The sequence below is a fragment of the Geotrypetes seraphini genome, chromosome 9 (genome assembly GCF_902459505.1).
Source record: "Geotrypetes seraphini chromosome 9, aGeoSer1.1, whole genome shotgun sequence".
NCBI classification, from domain to species: domain Eukaryota; kingdom Metazoa; phylum Chordata; class Amphibia; order Gymnophiona; family Dermophiidae; genus Geotrypetes; species Geotrypetes seraphini.
The window spans coordinates 145,170,830-145,190,664 of NC_047092.1; the positions used below are offsets into that span (position 1 = coordinate 145,170,830).

The 19,835-nt window shown below is 41.0% G+C and overlaps 1 protein-coding gene across 1 annotated transcript in view; it reads right to left on the minus strand.

Moving 5' to 3' along the window:
* The window catches only part of AP1S3 (adaptor related protein complex 1 subunit sigma 3), a 40,189-nt gene that overhangs the window by 5,337 nt on the left and 15,017 nt on the right, over nt 1-19,835 (minus strand). The window contains exons 2-3 of the mRNA XM_033958893.1: nt 18,265-18,443; nt 5,510-5,618 (exon numbers count right to left, since the gene is read on the minus strand). Of these exons, the coding sequence (XP_033814784.1) occupies nt 5,510-5,618; nt 18,265-18,443 (288 nt within the window). The remainder of the gene's footprint in view (nt 1-5,509; nt 5,619-18,264; nt 18,444-19,835) is intronic.

Consider the following 19,835-nt stretch of genomic DNA (forward strand, 5'->3'; position numbering starts at 1 on the left):
GATTTGTTATCTAATCTATCTGTCAAAGAGAATGCCATTTTGATGGATATGTCAGCATGAGATCACTGTTAATGTCGCTTGTGATACTTCTTTAAATATACAAGAATATACTAACAGAAAAGTCCTTGTAGGTCATCACCAAATAAGATGGCACATTCCATCATTCAGACTGCGTTTTGAAAAATATTGAAAATGAAGAATTCGGTTTGCACATCTATGCTGCTACAACCAACTGAAATACTGAATTCAGTTTCCACACCATGTAGTGGTACACTGTGGAGAGAATTCAATAAATGGCACCCAAAGTTAGTGCTGATCATCCTAATGCCTATGCTTGTATTCTGTAAAGCAGGGTTACTCAATTCTGGTCCTTGAGGGCCACACAGCAGGCTAGGTGTTCAGGATATCCATAGTGAGCATACATGTTTATGTTTATTAAGGTACTTATATACTATACCTTTACTCTTAAGTATTTTTCCCTATCTGTCCCAGCAGGTTCACAATCTACCCATGGTACTTGGGGCAATGAAGGGTTAAGTGACTTGCCCAGGGTCACAAGGAGTGACACAAGGCTCAAACCCACAACCTCAGGGTGCCAAACCAGCTGTTCTAACCACTAGGTCTTGTCTCCTTGGTATGAAAATTCCGCTCACGCACATTCATTGTGAATATCCTGAAATCTTGGCCTGCCTGTGGATCCCAAGATCCAGAATTAAATAGCCCTGTTTTATAGCATACTAGTCATTTTGTGCTTAGTGCTATACATTTTGCACCTAACTTTGGGTGCAAGCTGTTACACTTGCCAAGTTTGCTTATGCTTTAATCCTATTGTGTCTGATTTCTGGAAACGCTCCTGATCTCCCATGCCTCACCCATAGCCATACTCCCTTTGGAAGGCACACTATGAAATTTAGACACATGTGTTATAGAATAAGGCACACCTCTACATAACTTCTAATTACTTCCAAGTGCTTGTTAATGTGATTGGTTGTTAACATCTAACTAACTTATTTGATCCCAGAATGCACTATTCGGGGCGCCACCTTTTGATGATCACACTCCAGAGGAAGGAGGGAAAGATGCCTACTCCCTTTTCTTTCTTAAAGTACATTGGGGCCATGTGGTGGGCCTCTAGGCCACCAGGGGAGTTTCTGGTCCTACCTCGGAGGTGGGTGGGGGGTAATTGGGATTGGGCATGGAGAGGTGGTGGCCTGCTTCGGAGGGATGGGGGTGAGGGTGTAGTTAGTGTTGGGGTTGGGGGGTCTGAGCCCCATAGGGCTTCTTCTCTCAAGCAATCTTTCTAATGCTGTCCTGGAACTGGCATTATTTTTGTTGGCGCTAAGGCCTGGATTCTGTATAGTACGCCCGGGAGGAGTGACCTATACAGAATCGGGCCTACACTAACCCTGATTCTGTAACCGGCGTCCATGTTACAGACGCTGGTTACAGAATCGGGTTAGAGTAGGCTCTAGGCGCCTGGGCCAATCAGGCCTTAGGCTTAGTGGGGATGGGCAGACTCCTATGCCTAAGGCCTGATTGGTCCAGGCTTCTACAGCCTGGGCCAATCAGGCCTTAGGCTTAATGGGGATGGGCCGGGAAGGGGCGGATCTGCCTCATTTTGACGTCCCACTCCAATCAAGATTTTGTAGACTTCAATCATATCTCCCCTCAGCCATCTCTTTTCCAAGCTGAAGAGCCCTAACCTTTTTAGTCTTTCCTCATATGAGAGGAGTTCCATCCCCTTTATCATCTTGGTCACTCTTCTTTGAACCTTTTCCAGTGCCGCTATATCTTTCTTGAGATAAGGAGACCACAATTGAACACAATACTCCAGGTGAGATCGCACCATGGAGTGATACAGAGGTATTATAACATTCTTAGTTTTGTTAACCATCCCTTTTTAAAAATCGGCATAGCATTGGTCATCCTCCAATCTTCAGGTACTACAGATGATTTTAGCAACAGGTTACAGATCACTAACAGCAGGTCAGCAATTTCATGTTTGAGTTATTTTAGTACCCTGGGATGTATACCATTCAGTCCAGGTTATTTATCACTTTTTAACTTGTTGATTTGACTTGGTACATCTTCCAGATTCACCGAGATTTCTTTCAGTTCCTCTGCATCTTCACCCTTGAAAACCAGTTCCAATTCAGGTAGATCTCTTACATCTTCTTCTGTAAAGACCAAAGCAAAGAATTCATTCAGTCTATCCACTATGGCCTTATCCTTTTTGAGTGCCCCTTTTGCTCCTTGATCATCCAACTACGCAAATACGGCTGGGAGGTGTTACCTCATGCTCCCTCCAGTCCAGACACGAGTCCACCAGACTTCGACCTTTTTCCAAAGTAGAAACAACCTATGCGTAGATATCGTTTTGCATCTCAGGAAGAGCTTTTTTCCGCCGGTACCTGAGCCATTCGGCAACTGAACAAAAACGGTGTCTTGGATGAACGCTTCACAGACATTGGGACTCAGTCATTGCAAAGCAGGGAGACTATATCGAAGGATTGTAAAGAAATACTTGAATAAAAATAAAACATAAATTTTTTTTAAAATGTGCATTATTTATGAAATGACCCTCGTAAATACAGGCATCTTGCTGTAGTAGAGGAGTAGCCTAGTGGTTAGAGCTGTTGCCTCAGCACCCTAAGGTTGTATGTTCAATCCCAGCACTGCTCCTTATTAACCTTGGCATGTCACTTAACTCTCCATTGCCCCTGGTACAAAAATTTAGGGCTCCTTTTATCAAGCTGCGATATAGGTTTTAGTGTGAGCCAGTGCGAGCTACACACCTCTAGCGCAGCTTGATAAAAAGAGGGCGGGTGGACACTAACGCTTACCGGTGGATATTGGCGGAGGGGCTGTGTTTTGGTTCCCAGTCTCCAGCAGCAGCGGTTTCTGCTCGGATACCACCAACGCCGACAGGCAGTGACAGAGGCGGACCCCCTGACGTCATCGGGTCCGTCTCCTACAATTTCCTTTACTACATAAGCAAGCCGCCGCCGCAGAAGCACTGGGACACTAACGCTTACCGGTGGATATTGGCGGAGGGGCTGTGTTTTGGTTCCCAGTCTCCAGCAGCAGCGGTTTCTGCTCGGATACCACCAACGCCGACAGGCAGTGACAGAGACGGACCCCCTGACGTCATCGGGTCCGTCTCCTACAATTTCCTTTACTACATAAGCAAGCCGCCGCCGCGGTTGCAGCCGCAGCCGCACGGCCGCAGGGTGTGGCCGAACCACGAGGAGTCTAGGAGCTGGAGTCTACTGGTAGTATTAATATTTTCCCTATTATTATTGTCTTTCTTTATATGCTTGCTTGAATATGGGGAAGAGGAAAATAAAACCTAAAAGCTCAACACCAGTGGTATCGGGCCCCATGGACAGACATTTAACATTATTGTCTGATAATCCATCAGTGGTTCCATTAAATGTTGAATCTTCTTTGTCAGGAGCTTCAATAAGTCCCCTCGAACGGACTCCTCCTCTTCACCCAGTACCCAGCGATAGTAGGAATATTAACCCTACTATATCCGATGGACAAGTGGTTTCATTTACTCAGACAAGTAAATTAGTTTACGCTGAAATTCCTAAACCACTGATTTTTTCTGGAGGAGTGGAAGAAAATCCACAAACAGAGGAAACGCAGGATATTACCTTAAAGGACTTATGGCAAGGAATAACTAGAGTTGAAGGGTATCTCAGGGTAACAATGAAACAAATGGGGGATTTTTCTCAGTCTGTTTCGTCTAAACTAGAAAATGTGGATTCTAATTTAGTTTGTTTGGATAAACGACTAAATGCTATTGAAACTCAATGTAATAATTTACAAGCTGTCTAGGTATCAGCTGTTAAAGATTCTACAGTGATACATTCTAAAATAGAATATATGGAGAATATGAATAGAGCGAAAAATCTCCACTTGGTCAATTTTCCAGTAACTCATTTACTGTCACCTGAAATCTTATTAAGGAAGTATTTTAAAGAAGTACTGGGAATGGCCAACGCAGAGAATTTTCCAATAAATTATTATTATTATATTCCTCCAAAAAACCTCGAATCTGCCCAGGAGGTGGACCATCTGACCACACCAGAGGTAAACTTGACTGAATTTTTAGAAGATACACAGGATGTGATCCAGAGTCGGTCCACCCTGGTAATAACATGCTTGAGTGAGATGGACAAAATGTTAATAATAAGACTTTACTTCAAAAATAGGTTAAAGAAATTTTGTGGGGATTTGGTTAGGATTTTCCCAGATGTATCCAGGACCACTCAAATGAGGAGGAAGGAATTTCTGAAATTGAAGGATAGAGTTTTGGCCCTAGATGCATCTTTCTATCTGAAATTTCCATGTAAATGTCTAGTTAAGTTAAATGATGTTGAGTATGTTTTTTGGGATCCTATACAATTACAACAATTTTTGGTTGCAAGAGAACAGAAATGAGAAATGAGATTTGTTTCATTTAGCTGAGAATATGAGGAGAAATTAGATTAACAATATCCCAATTTAAGAAATGATTCAAGGTTCTTAGTTTGAACCGAGAATTATTGTCCTTTATTTTCCTGAATTTATTTGATAGAAATAGCAAGATGTGTTCCCCATTAATGTGGGCTTAAAAGGAATTATGTATGTATAGTTTGATTATGTACTGATTTATTTACTTATTTTCCTTTTTTCCTTTGATTTATTGGATATTGTAAATGTATTCAAAATTTATAAATTTAAAAAAAAAATAAAAAAAGAGGGGGGGCTAGATTGTGAGCTCACTAGGGACAGATAAAGTACCTGCATATAATGTGTACAGTGCTGCATTCATCCAGGAGCGCTATAGAAATGATTAGTAGTAGTAGAATTGATCTGTTATTATTTCACCTCTGGCTTCACAGTTTTTAGCGATTTCATTTAGGCCCTCTTTTACAAAGGTGCACTAAGCATTTTAGCATGGATTTAGTGTGCGCTAAATCAACGCGTGTGCTAACCTCTAACACGTCCATAGGATAACATGCACCCGTTAGTGTTTAGCCCACGCTAAAAAGCTTAGCGCACCTTTGTAAAAGAGAGAGTTAATGTTAGTATCTTGTTATCATACCTATTTTGATTGTGGGTTTTATTTTTGGTGGTATTCACTGCTTAGTAGCCCTCCAGGGAAGGACAGTTTATAAGCATGATAAATACACAAATAGAGACAGGCTTAAAATCATGATCACATTTCTTGGAGTGGGCAAAATCCAAATACCATCTAAACAAGGAAAAAAAAGTTATAGGATAATCAACCTGGACCATGTGCAGCTGAATAATCTCCATATTTATCCGATTTTTTTATCTTCTAAATCTAGTTTGCAGTTAAATAGACAATTGGGTGATTAGTATCGTTTCCTATTTTGATGCAGCGACTTTACGTATGTATTTTATAATTTATATTTGTACACTGCTGTGACTGTTAACAAGAAATGATAGCATATCAGATTTTTTAAATAAGCAATAAACTAAGATAAGCACTTACATTTCCAAAATACTTGTCCAATAATTCTACAAATCGATGAACGATCTCTAAAGTCAGTAATTCATTATCTTGGTCTTCTATTGCACAACAAAAATATAGGCTAGCATACCTGAAACAGAAGACAAGAAAGAGCCAAATACAGTTATCACGTATTTGCTGGCAAAGAAAGGTTCAAAATTTCATGTCAGTTCAATTATTTACATAATTGTCAAACAAATTAATTGTAGGTAATAGCTTCCTGGATAGCATTCAGTTAATCCAATAAAATATAATATTCAAAATTAAACTCTTAGCCTGAGGTGCTTTTAAGTCAGGCTGCAGTCCCAGGAGCAGCTCCCTGCAACTCCAGTAGATTCTTGGACAATGTTTATATTTACCTTTAATGAGGAAAATGGTTAAAAAAATTAAATCTAGACAAATCTGCTACAAAGTTTAAGAGTTTACACTAGGTGCAACCCAGATGACAGCTAACTTGATTAAAAGGCAAGGTGAAAGTGGCTAGTATAGCCAAAAAAATATCTTTCCGAAAAATATAAAGGTTCCAAATGAAGAAAATAGAAATCAGCATACAGCACTACCAAGTTAAATGCAATGTACCTATAAGGAAGACAAAAAACCCAAACACAGAATAAAAATAATTTGAAAATAAGCTTGCTGTTATGGCACTCACTAAAATTTTTTTATTTTTTTTTAAAGTTTTTTCAGGTATATTTGAAGCAAGAAGCATTTGAGAGAATCAGTTAGACCATTAGATGATTGAGGGGTTAAATAGAACATTTGGGGAGGGGGCGGGGAGAGACAGACAGTAAAGAGGCTGAATAAATTCTTCAGTCTTTTACTGAGGATGCAACGGAGCTATACATGAGTGCAATGGAGTAGATACAATGGAGCTATACATGAATGGAGATGATGCAGAGAAAACAACTCTAAACATGGAAGATGTAATAGGGCAAACCGACAAACTAAAATGCAGTAAATCACTTGGACCAGATAGTATATAGCCCAAAGTGCTGAAAGAACTCAAAAATGAAATTTCAGAGATTACAACTTTCTATCATTAAAATCAGCCATAGCACCTAAAGATTGGAGGGCTACCAACATAAGCCCAGATTATATAAAGGGTGCCTAAATCACACCTAACGTTAGGTGCGACTTAGGTGTCCAAAGAAAATGGTTAACTTAGGATTTAAGAATCTTAACAAGCGCTAATTGGCACTTGGGCATCCAAAGGATGTAGATGTGAGTTTGGAGACGTGTCCACAATTTCATGGGTGCCCATCAGGAAAAGCTACACCTAAATAGATAGGTGTGCGCATGATATGGCATGGCATGGGAGAGGCTTCAATATAAATGTCTGTTGACTGATTTACATAACGCTGAGCGCCAATGGGGGAGCTGGTTGGGATCAAACCTATGACCTTTGGAAGATGGGAACAGGGCTTTGACCCATTGAGCCACAGCAGCTTCCAGTCAGGTGTCTCCTCCTGCCCTCTGATATGATACCTAAGAAGATCCTGCCGTTTTTGCTGGCATGGGGAGGGGGGGTGCAGTTCATGGTGCCTTTGTTGGGGAAGGCGTGGCAGGGGGGCCCTTTATTTTCTTTTTTTTTTCTAATGGGACAGATATTATGCATGTATAACATGCACATCATCTGTGTCCATTTTTTTAAAAAGGAGGTTAGAGAGGTAAACACTTTTTTTTAGTGCATCAGGAAGCCATGTTAGAGCATTTTAATATTAATTAGCTTATCTGCATGGTTGGATTGGGGAATGAGCGATCGTGCCGAAAACCAGGCGGTGAGCCATTTTCTGCATCGGGTCGGCAAACGCGATCGCCACTTAAGCTGTTAAAATAAGGTTAGTGACGATCGCTGGCTTTAGTGCATCTGGGCCCCAGTGAGGAGTCCTTCCTCAAACTGAATTCTCTCCAAATTTTTATCGTCTCCACCGACACTAGTTTTTGCTCCCCTTCTCCCAGTAGCCCCCACTCTCAGCAATACCAGAGAAACAGAAATGCAAATATCAGAGATGCCAATTTCTCAAAGTTAACAGTCCAATTGATAAATAAAATATTTTTTTCTACATTTGTAGTCATAGCATTTTATTTTCCATTCAATTTGTTATGTTTTTCTCTGTTTTTCCTGATTTTCTAGAGTCTACTTGGTATTTCTCCTCTCTATGTCTGCCATCCATCTTCTTTTCAAGTCCCTATCTGTCCTCCCCAGCATCTCTCCTCATTTTTCCTGTTCCTATCTTCCCCCCATGTTCAGCATCTGTTCTTTAAGTATTCCTATCGTCCCCTTACATTCACAGTGTGCCCCTATCCTTCCCCTTGTGATGAACAATGCTCCTTGGTAACCCTTCCCACTCTTTTTCCACCATTGCTGTGTCCCTGTCTCCATTCTTACTCTATGCCCAGTATTTATTATCTGTGCCCTTACCCTTCCCTTCCTCCCACATTTTAAGTCCAGCATCTCTCTCACCTGGCCCTCATCATGGTCTGGCATTACGCCCTCTCTCTCTGCCTATGGGTCGACTCTCCTCTACTGTTCCCCTTCCTGGCAGGTCCAGCATATCTCTGTTTCTCTCCAGCCCCCCTCCCATCCCAGGGTCTAGCACATCTCCACCTCCCTCCAGCCTTCCTCCCATGCTAGGGTCTAGCAATCTCCATCTCTCCCCACCCCCGACAAGGCCCAACACATTTCACTCTTCTCCACCCTCCCCTTTGGTCCAACATATTTTTCTTCCTCTCCCTACCACACAAAAATTCAGGGTGTTCTGTCACCCTCCCTCCAGAAAACTCACCTTTTATCGTAGGCAGTGGAAGCCTTCACAACTCAATGCACTGGCTGTGTTGGGCCTTCCTCTCTGCTGGGTCCTGCCTTTGCAGAAGCAGAAGTAGGCGGGACCGTCAAAGAAAATGGCCCAATGCTGGCCAGCGCAGCGAGTTGTAAAAACTGCTGCTCTGACAATGAAAGGCGAGTTTTCTAACAAAAATTGTTTCTGCTTGCTTCTCGACATCCACTACAAAGGGAAATAACTGGTGGGAAAAGGAGAAGAGGTTCCTGGACCATGGGGCCCCTGGAGCTGTGGGGCTTAGGGCAGCTGTTTCACCTCCCCATCTCCCCCAACACATTTATACCTGCTCCTTTTACTGGCTCTGACATACAAACAATTAACATAGTAACATAGTCCATCCAGTCTGCCCAATCTGATTCAATCTAAAAATTTGTTGGGTTTTTTTTTCTTCTTCTTCTTAGCTATTTCTGGGCAAGAATCCAAAGCACTGCCTGGTACTGTTCTTAGATTCCAACTACTGAAGAATTCGTCAAAGCTCACTTCAGTCCATCTACACCAGGGATCTCAAAGTCCCTCCTTGAGGGCCGCAATCCAGTCGAGTTTTCAGGATTTCCTCAATGAATATGCATTGAAAGCAGTGCATGCACATAGATCTCATGCATATTCATTGGGGAAATCCTGAAAACCCGACTGGATTGCGGCCCTCAAGGAGGGACTTTGAGACCCCTGACTTACACCCTCCTAGCCATTGAAGCCCTCCCCAGCCCATCCTCCCCCAAACGGCCATATACAGACACAGACCGTGCAAGTCTGCCCAGTACTGGCCTTAGTTCTTCAATATTTGCTATTATTTTCTGATTCTAGATCCTCTGTGTTCATCCCACGCTTTTTTGAACTCCATCACGAAGGTGGTAAAAGGTATGGAGAACTTGGAATACGAGGAATGACTTAGGAGACTGGGATAGTTCTCCCTTGGGAAGAGGAGACTGCGAGGGGATATGATTGAGACTTTCAAAATACTGAAAGGAATCGACAAAATAGAGCAGGAAAATAAGTTATTTACAATGTCCAATGTGACACGGACAAGATGACATGGACTGAAGCTGGGGAGGGACAAGTCCAGGACAAATATCAGGAAGTTCTGCTTCATGCAGCGAGTGGTGGATACCTGGAATGCTCTCCCAGAGGAGGTTATTGCGGAATCCACCATCCTAGGATTTAAAAGCAAACTAGATGCTCCTCTAAATTTTCTTCACACTTCTACCTCTAACCCTCTGTTGTAGTTCCTTCCTATTTCTCCTTCTGTAAACCGCGTCGAGCTCTACGAACGTGGAGATGATGCGGTATACAAACCTAAGGATTAGATTAGATTAGATTAGATGCACATCTCCTTACGAGAGGCATTGAGGGATATGTTTGACTAAAATTATGCCAGGTGTACACCTGGCTGGGCCTCCGCGTGTGCTGATCGCCGGACTTGATGGACCGAAGGTCCTTATGTAACTTATGTCACCGTTTTCATCACCACCACCTCTCTTGGGAGCGCATTCCAGGCATCCACCACCCTCTCCGTAAAGAAACATTCACTACTTGATTTTTAAGAAGTCATAGAATTACATCATGCAAGCTGCAAGTAAGCACACATCTGTACATTAGACATTCCCAGGGTTGGAGTAAATTTCCATGCCAACTGTGGCACAAATATTTGCAGGATTTGTGCTAATATTTCATGAAAAGAGACAGGCATAGCAAATTTTAACCACTGACTTCTCAACAAGTATTTGGGCACGTGGCTTATACACAGCTTCACTATTGCAAAGTTTCATGTGAACTGATTGCTAATGAGGGGAAGGGAATGAGAACTTGTATACCACCTTTTTTGTCACTTTGGCATTTCACAGCTGAAATTCAAAGCAGTGGGCACTGTAGGATTAAGTGTCTTGCCCAGGGTCACAATGAGCAGCACCAGGATTTGATCTCCCAACCTCTGGAGGCAGAGGCAGCAGCTCAACCAGTGAGCCCAGCCCTTCCTTATGAGGGATGGTGATGCAAAATTATGCAAACTAGCTTATTAGCTGGAAACTGATATTTAAACTATATGTATTAAAAATCTTCACAAATGAGATTGTGTAACCGACTTAACTCATTTCATAGTACCACACCAAGGTTCATAGACAAAATCGCGCGAGGCAACGGCGCGCCGACAACTGAGCGCAGACAATTGAGCGCAAGGTTGATGGCGCGCCGAAGAAAAGCACTATTTTAAAGGGTTCCGACGGGCGGTGTTGGTGGGGAACCCCCCCATTTTACTTAACAGACATCGCGCTGGCGTTGTGGGGGATTTGGGGGGTTGTAACCCCCCTCATTATACTTGAAACCAAACTTTTTGCCTGTTTTTTAGGGAAAAAGTTCAGTTTTAAGTATAATGTGGGGGGTTACAACCCCCCCAACCCCCACAACGCCAGCGCAATGTTTGTTAAGTAAAGTGGGGGGGTTCCCCCCTACACCCTCCGTCGGAGCCCTTTAAAATAGTGCTTTTCTATGGCGCGCCGTCAACCTTGCGCTCAGTTGTCTGCGCGCTGTTGTCTCGCGCGATTTATTCCCGTCACCCCACACCAAGTACCACAGAAACCTTTGAAAGTGAGCCCCACAATAAACTTTTTTTTGTGAAAAAAGTTCATAGTAAATATGGATGTGCTTGACTAATTTGCATTAAATTCCTATTAGCAATGGCAGACAGTAAATCCCAATAAATAAAAATGACTTGATAACTTAATGCAAGGAACTATTCCTCAATTATGTCAGTTTTCTCAGGAAGGAGCTGTAAAATTCTCCAAGACTGAGAAAAGGTTAGAGGGGACAGAATTGAACAATTCTTGAATGCTCTACAAGCTGCAGCTGTGTCCACAGTTAAAATTAGTTCCTTATTGCATGCTGTTAGAAATAACGGAAAATCGTTTTCACCCTCAAAATTGTAGGATCTTCCCAATAACTCACTACTTAGCTCCTCTGGAACTTTTAAAGAAATATCTAAAGGATGTTTTGAAACTTTCTCAGGCTAATTTATTAGCAATGAGTAGAGCATATTTATTATGTGTCAAGAGGTTCCAAGGTTACTAAGGAGGAGGGAGGCTTAGATCAAGTAGTTACTCCAGATAGCTTGGATGTTTCTCAATTTTTTAGAGTCCTCTCAGGATATTTCAGGGGTGTCCAGCCTGCGGCCCCGTGAAGTATTTTGTGAGACCCTGGTCGAGGGCAATGCAGTGTTTTCCTCTGCTGCCCCCGGGTGTTTACCGTCTTGCCGGCTCCCTCCTCTGTCTTGCTACAGCGTTTGCGCATTTGTGCAGCCCCAGAAAAATTTTTTTCAGCCAATGCGGCCCAGGGAAGCCAAAAGGATGGACACCCCTGTTATAGAAAAACATGCTACATTGTTACTTACCTTTCATAAAGACATTGAGAAGAATTTGACCTTGAAATTGTGGGCTCCTTTTACTAAACTGCGATAGCGGTTTTAGCGCGCGCTTAGCGTGCGCTGAATTGCCACGCGTGCTAGACCTTAATGCAGCATTGAGCTGCCATTAGTTCTAGCAGTGTAGTGCGGGTTTAGCGTGCAACAATCCTGCGTGCGCTAAAAACGCTTTTGCAGCTTAGTAAAAGGAGCCCTGTATTTTCCTAAATGCAAATTCCGTTTTGTGGTCGACCTATTAATATGTTTCCAGATGTATTCAGACAAACAGCTTCATCGAAAGCAATTCCTACAGATTAGGTCTAAGCAGTGGTGTAGCGAGGGTTGAGCGACGCCCGGGGCGATGGCGCCCTCTCCTTCCACACATGTACCCCTTCCCCGTACCATTTTAACTTCAGCGCGAGCAGTCACCAACTTACTGCCTGCATCGGCTTCAGTGCTCTCTCTGATGTCACTTCCTGGGCACAGGTCCCGGAAGTGACATCAGAGAGAGTGCTGAAGCCAACACAGGCAGCAAGTTGGTGGCTGCTCATGCCAAAGTTAAAAAGGTAAAGGAGAAGAGAAGGGGTGTGCGCGTGGCAGGGGGAAAAGTGTGTAAGGGGACAAAGAGGAGGAGGGGTGCCGGCGCCCCCTTACTACGCCACTGAGCCTAAGGTCCTAGCTGTGGGAGCAAACTTTTTTCTTAGGATTCCCTTGTAAATGCCTGATTACTTATGGAGACAAGAAATATACATATATTTACTGATATCACACATTTATAAACTATTTTGTTAGATAAATCTGCTCCTCAAACTTCTGTTTCTGAATTTTTTGAGCCGGTGAGAATCGAGTTATTTCGATGGCCAGTTTGTCCTCAGTAAGTTTAGTGATGATCAGTCTCGAGATATGGACTATATGATGACTGTTTTCTTGTGTATTGGATTTTCTTTAATGTTTCTTTTCATTTTCCTGTACATTTTGAGTGAGATAAATGAGGATATAAAGTAATATTAGCAAAATATAATATGTTAGTTACAAAAAATATGGATGGATTTCAATATATTTTAGTACTCCAAGTTTAATAAAATTTTGATAAAATAAAATTTCGGAATTCAGAGCGATGTACAATAAAATATGAGGATGACAGGTAAAACAATTACTAACATAGACATGGACTAACGTGACTGATTAGATACAAAAGGTTGAGGAGAAAACTACAATTGTGATAGGAAAAAGACAGTTAAAGGCCAACACAGAAGGGCAGGGAAAAGACGATAATCAGAGCCTCTTAGAAATTTTAACCATCGAAAGCATCTTTAAATAGAAAGGCTTTTAATAATCCTTTGAATTTGTCTGATGACTTTTCTTCCCTCTTGTTTCGGGAGTGAATTCCAGGTTTGTGGGGCTACAACTGAAAAGATAGTATCTCTTCAGGTATTAATGCATCTTAAGGATTGGATGGACAGGAGGTTTTTGTCGTCAGATCTTAATGCTCTTTACGGAGTATAGGGAATATGCATTTTTTCCAGGAATAGGAGAAATTTAAAGATTAATGTTTTATGAGTCAATAAGCATATTTTAAATGTAATTCTGTGGTTTATTGGTAACCAGTGAGCTTGCTTTAGAAGGGGGTGTAACGTGATCAAACTTTCTGGATTTGGTGATGATTTTTATTGTGGTGTTTTGAATGATTTGTAACCGTCTTAGTTCCTTAAGTGATGCCCCCTTTATAGAGGGAATTGCAATAGTCTATTTTGGCTATTACTAAGGAGTGTATTAAAGTGTTTAAAGAAGATATATTGAGAAAGTTCACCAGACATCACATACATCAGTCTCTGAGCCCATCCCTATAAATTCTGTCTCCCTCAGCTTTTTGCTCCTCTGTGGATACACATCCAGCCATATACTTTGTATTATATGAGTTTGTTTTCAAAGCTGTAATACAGAAGGATAATTAAAACATCCACCATCATTATTTCCAGTTCATTCTGCACGGAACCAATGAAAAAGGTTTTCAAAAACTAGTCGCAAACGAATTATGAAAGCTCAATAAAAGGAGGTAGCACCTTCAGCTTCCTTGTTGACTTTTCTCTCTGAATATAAAAGTAAACTATAGAGTGGATCACACCATCTGTATTTTGTTTTCAGAGCTGCAATATGAACAGTTGTGGGGGAGGGGCGGTGTCTGGGATGAATGTGCCTGTGCCCTTCCCTTTGTGTACGTAGGTAACAAGAAGAGAATGAGCAAGATAGTGGATGCACACATCTGCAGTTGTAATAACAAGCCCATTAATTCCCAATGGGCTTCGGTGCAATTACCTTGGGTCACCACAGTAAACCCCTTTGTAAAAGAGGGCCTTAATGAGTAACAGCCTACTTTCCTAGCAAAAGACAGATAATTGCAAATTTCACTCTTACTGCCTCGTTCACCTTTCTAGCACTTATCCGAATCCTCTCAGACTATTATTCAAAGACAATTACATGTGCAGGCAAATGTGTAATTAGTTTCCGCAAACATCTGAAAACCTGGCTTTTCTCAAAAAATGTAAGTCTCTCTCCAACTTAGGAATCAAAGAAACTCTTATATCTTGGCTTCCCAAGTCCTCTAAATTTTCTTCACACTTCTACCTCTAACCCTATGTTGTAGTTCCTTCCTATTTCTCCTACTGTAAACCGCGTCGAGCTCTACGAACGTGGAGATGATGCAGTATACAAACCTAAGGATTAGATTAGATTAGTTTATCTGAAGAATTATGTGAGAATTATCAGGGTGTTTAAAATTGCTAATAACGTAATGCTATCTATATAACTGAGCCAGGATAGGTTTATTTATTTATTTATTCAGATTTCTATACCGTTCTCCCAGGAGAGCTCAGAACGGTTTACATGAATTTATTCAGGTACTCAAGCATTTTTCCCTGTCTGTCCCGGCGGGCTCATAATCTATCTAGTATATCTGGGGCAATGGTGGGAATAAAGTGACTTACCCAGGGTCACAAGGTGCAGCGTGGGTTTGAACCCACAACCCCAGGGTGCTGAGGCTGTAGCTTTTAACCACTGCGCCACTGTCTACATCATTCAAAGGAGACCCTATGAATGATGTAGGCAGACAATATTCAACTGCTAAATGGCTAATGGTTTTTTATTTTAGGTCTACCAAATAGCAGACCTAAAGAAAATTAATAATGCCAATGTGGTCACTGATCAAAACATATAGTTTGCACTACCACCTATGTGGATAGTGGTGATGAATGTACAGATTAAAATTAAATGTTGATGCCGGCATTTAACTTAATCCGGTGATCATGCCCAATTAACACTAAGCTCTTTGTAAATAGAATGATATGCATAGAGGATGGAAGGTCATCCAAGCAGGTCCAAACCTGGTTCTCCACCCAACTAAATCTCTTTACAGGTTGATATATCAACACACTGCTGCAGCCTACAATTTACTTGGCAATGAATATAAATATGGTTGAGTAGGTAACAATTTCAAACTTATAAGTACTAGTACCAATTATTGAGGTTCAACCTGTTGTTACTTATCTATTCGGGCAACCTCAACTTGGCTCATGTTCATATGTTCAATCATGGGCATTTACCCCTCCTAAAATATTCACACATGTATTTCTAATTCAACGAAAAGTATCATCTACAATTGTTTTGTCAACTTATTCCTACATAGAAACAAAAACATGGCAGTAGCTAAGGATCACAGGGGGCCATCCATCTGTCCAATTCTCTTGTAATTACATTTTTACATATAAAGGGCCTGCTTTGGGAAACAGCGTCTGCCCCAGTAGGTGCCTGTCAATCACCGGTAGGCACCGTATCCAGAATTACACCTATTGCTTAAATATAGGCCTAGCAACCACAAAGCTAATAAAAACAGACTGGTTTACAATATCACATACGTGTATACACAACTTTAAATCCAGTCAAACATTCACTTCAGCAGTGACTCAGCCCAATTTAAATATTCTTGTACTTTTTTTTCCTATTTTTCTTGGGTATCTGATAGCTGTCGGGGTATATAACTCCTGCTTTTGCAGCCCTTATCTCCATTACATTACATTAGTGATTTCTATTCCGCCATTACCTTGCGGTTCAAGGCGGATTACATAAGAGTTGTCATGAAGTTACAATATATATAGGCGGATTACATAAGAATTGTCGTGAAATTAGGTAATACATGTTGGGTAATTTGAACATTTTAGATTTGATAAGGAGTAGATAGTATAGTAGATGGAGTTTGGGATGGATCTGGTCATGTTAAATAGGTTTTATGCATTTTTTGAAGAGTAGAGTTTTAGTTTCTTTTTTGAAGGTTTTGTAATCTGTGATTGAAGACAGCAGATTGGTGAGTTGTCTGTCTAGTTTTGCTGCTCTGGTGGCCATTAGGTTGTCATATAGTTTTCTTCATTTGACATTTTTGGTTGGTGGGTGTGTGAATAGTGAGTGGGTTCTCCTATGTCTGGTTGAGGTGGATTGAGTTAGTCGGTTATTCCAGTAGGTTGGGCTGTCTCCGTTTATAGCTTTGAATAGTAGGCAATAGAATTTGAAGTGTACTCTTGCTTGTATTGGGAGCCAGTGTGAGTCGTGGTATGCCTCTGTGATGTGGTCGTACTTTTTCAGTGAATAGATGAGTCTTAGGGCTGTATTTTGTATTGTTTGTAGTTGCTTTATCATGGTCACTGGGCAGGGGAGGTAAAGTATGTTGCAGTAGTTTATTAGTCCAAGGATAAAAGATTGTACCATAAGTTGGAATTGTTTCCTGTCAAAGAATTTTCAAATTTGTCTTAGGTTTCTCATAGTTGCGAATGATGTTTTTATTTTGTTGATTTGTGGTTGCATGGTACAGCCTCTGTCCATTGATCTGATTTTCTTAGTTTTTTATGAACAACTCATATTCTCACATTTTTTCTTAGAAATTGTCATATATTTCATATAACTTATCTTTTGAATCAGTGTTTCACCCCTCCCGACATGAATCCACATTTCAAATATTCTTCTTCAGGGTCGAGATGATTAACAGTGAAGCTAATTAACAACAGAGATTCCCTTTAAATGGCCTTATCAGCATTACTGCTGTTAATCACTTTGACCCTGAAGAAGAAGAATTGAAACGTGGATTTATGTCGAGAGGGGTGAAGCACCGATTCAAAAGATATATTTTATATGAAATATATGACAATTTCTATGAAAAAAAGGTGAGAATATGAGCCGTTTATTAAAAATAAATAAGAAAATCGTATCAATGAAGATAAGGGCTGTGAAAGCAGGAGTTATATACCCTGACAGCCATCTGATGATCCTAGGAAAAAAGTACAAGAATATTTAAATTTGGTATGAGTCACTGCTGAAGTGAATATTTGATTGGATTTAAAACGGTGTATATGTGCTAAATGTAGGCCAAGAATGAAAAACAAAAGAAAAAAACTGCAGAGCAACTTTATTGATAAAATATGGTAATCTCAATGATGGTTCTCATATGTTAAAATGCGAGACCCGACACGGGCAGTGTTTTGGAGAAACACTCCTTCCTCAGGGGTCCTAAAGGTAAATGTTATATGATGAGAAATTGAGAGTATTATATGTAATGTGATGAGATATTGAAAAAAGTGAGGTACTAAAAGGTGCTAGCCAGAATGTTTGACCAATGGAGTGTAATGTGAGAATAGGTGTGAATGACTGATGGCTGACCAAGGCATGCATGAACTCTGTGATACAGGGGTAATGAGTGAAGGTGAACCAATATACACCGTAATGTTTGGAAACATGGATGACAAGATAGACCATCAAAAGTGAAATAGTGAAGAGCAGTGAAATATGAAACTATAAATGTGTGGTGATAGACAAAAGATGTGATTAATATACCAAGATCTGATACTGTTGGAAAAAAGTAGACTGCAGACAAGTTGGATTGTTTACTTTGTTTTGGCTAAATGTAGGCAAGCATTTTACAGGCCTACATTTAAGGCACCTGATTTGCACCTATGAGAACTCCCTAGGTAAGCCTACGGATGCCTAAGGCCACTTCTGGTGGCTTTAGGCATCTGTAGGCATGCCTAGATGTTTCTATATATGCATGAACACCACTTACATTGTAGGCGTCCTTCACCCCATCAATTCTTTTTTAAACATGCATCCTGATTGGTCCATTAGATGTCTGTAGGACGCCTACCATTGCCCTCAATCGGGACACCATTTCTAAAATCAGGCCCAAAATGTATAATATATCCATTCCTAGCTGTAGTATTAGAAGAACTCTGTATAAAGAGAAATTAGAGTTGGCTGGAACTAGAGGACTTGTATTTGATTCCAGGTCAGAGATTTCATTTCCCTGGTCAGTCAGGACTGGGTAGGTCATAGAAATATAATTTACGAACATTTCAGTATTCTATCCAATTTGAAGTCAGTAGTTAGTAAGGAGACTTTCTCTTATTTTACCTCTGGTGATCCTAAAGTTGTTTAAACTTCAAAACTAAAAATTCTACCCAAAATACTCACACCTTTTGTAAACAAGTTTAAGATCTTTCCATTCCACGAAGCTGCTCGCCTTTTGATTGCGGGCCAGGATAATCTGAGTAACCTCCCGTGTTATTTTCTTCTTCTCCTTGTCAGATAATGAGATGTACCATTTTTGCAGTCGTAATTTCCCCTGCCGACTGAAGAGCAACATAAAACGGATCTAGGGAAAAAAGATAGCACTCAGTACTAGATAACACAAACATCTTTTCTGATTTTAATTTTTAATCCTTTCATGTAAAAATCACTGAACTTGAGAACTAATAAATTAATCAGAAGAGTCTAGGTTTTTGGAAACATTTATTTAAAGCAGGCCGACTGGCTGACCTAAGGAATTATTAACAAAAAAGGAGGTGATCATGTAAACCATAACAATAAACTAGTACCTTAATAAAACAATAAGCCTAGTGTAAAGAGAAGGTTAGAGATGGCTGTTATTCAAAAAATAAACCTAGATATGGGGAAGTCAAGACGAGCGAGGTGATTAAATTTGCGGACGATACAAAGTTATTCAGAGTAGTGAGGACACAGAAGGATTACGAAGACCTAAAATGAGACATAAACACGCTCGAGAAATGGGCCGCGAATTGGCAAATGAGGTTCAACGTGGATAAGTGCAAGGTGATGTATGTCAGTAACAAAAATCTTATACATGAATACAGGATGTCCGGTGCAGTACTCAAAGACCCCCCAGGAAAGAGACTTGGGAGTACTTGTAGACAAGTTAATAAAGCCATCCGCGCCAGTGGCGAAAAAGGCGAACAGAATGCTAGGAATGATCAAGAAGGAGATCACAAACAGATCAGAGAAGGTTATCATGCTGCTGTACTGGGCCATGGTGCACCCCCACCTGGAATACTGCATCCAACACTGGTCACCATACCTGAAAAAGGACATAGTACTACTCGAAAGGGTCCAGAGAAGAGCGATAAAAATGGTTAAGGGACTGGAGGAGTTGCCGCACAATGAGAGGCTAGAGAAACTGGGCCTCTTCTCCCTTGAAAAGAGGAGACTGAGAGGAGACATGATTGAAACATTCAAGATAATGAAGGGAATAGACTTAGAAGAGAAAGAGAGATTATTCACCCTCTCCAAGGTGGAAAGAACAAGAGGGCACTCTTTAAAGTTAAAAGGAGATAGATTCCATACAAACGTAAGGAAGTTCTTCTTCACCCAGAGAGTGGTAGAAATCTGGAACACTCTTCTGGAGGCTGTTATAGGAGAAAGCACCCTCCAGGAATTCAAGACAAGTTTAGACAAGTTCCTTCTGAAACAGAACGTACGCAGGTAAGGCTAGACTCAATTCAAATTCTACTGCCTACTATTTAAAACCATAAACGGAGACACTCCAGCCTACCTAAACAACCGCCTATTCCAAACTACCTCAACCAGACAAAGGAGAACCCACAAACCGTTCACGCATCCCTCAATCAGAGACGTCAAACGAAAAAAACTGTATGATGGCCTTCTAGCCGCACAAGCAGCAAAACTGGACTACCAACTCTCCAATTTACTAATAACGACCCCAGACTACAAATCGTTCAGAAAAGAAATA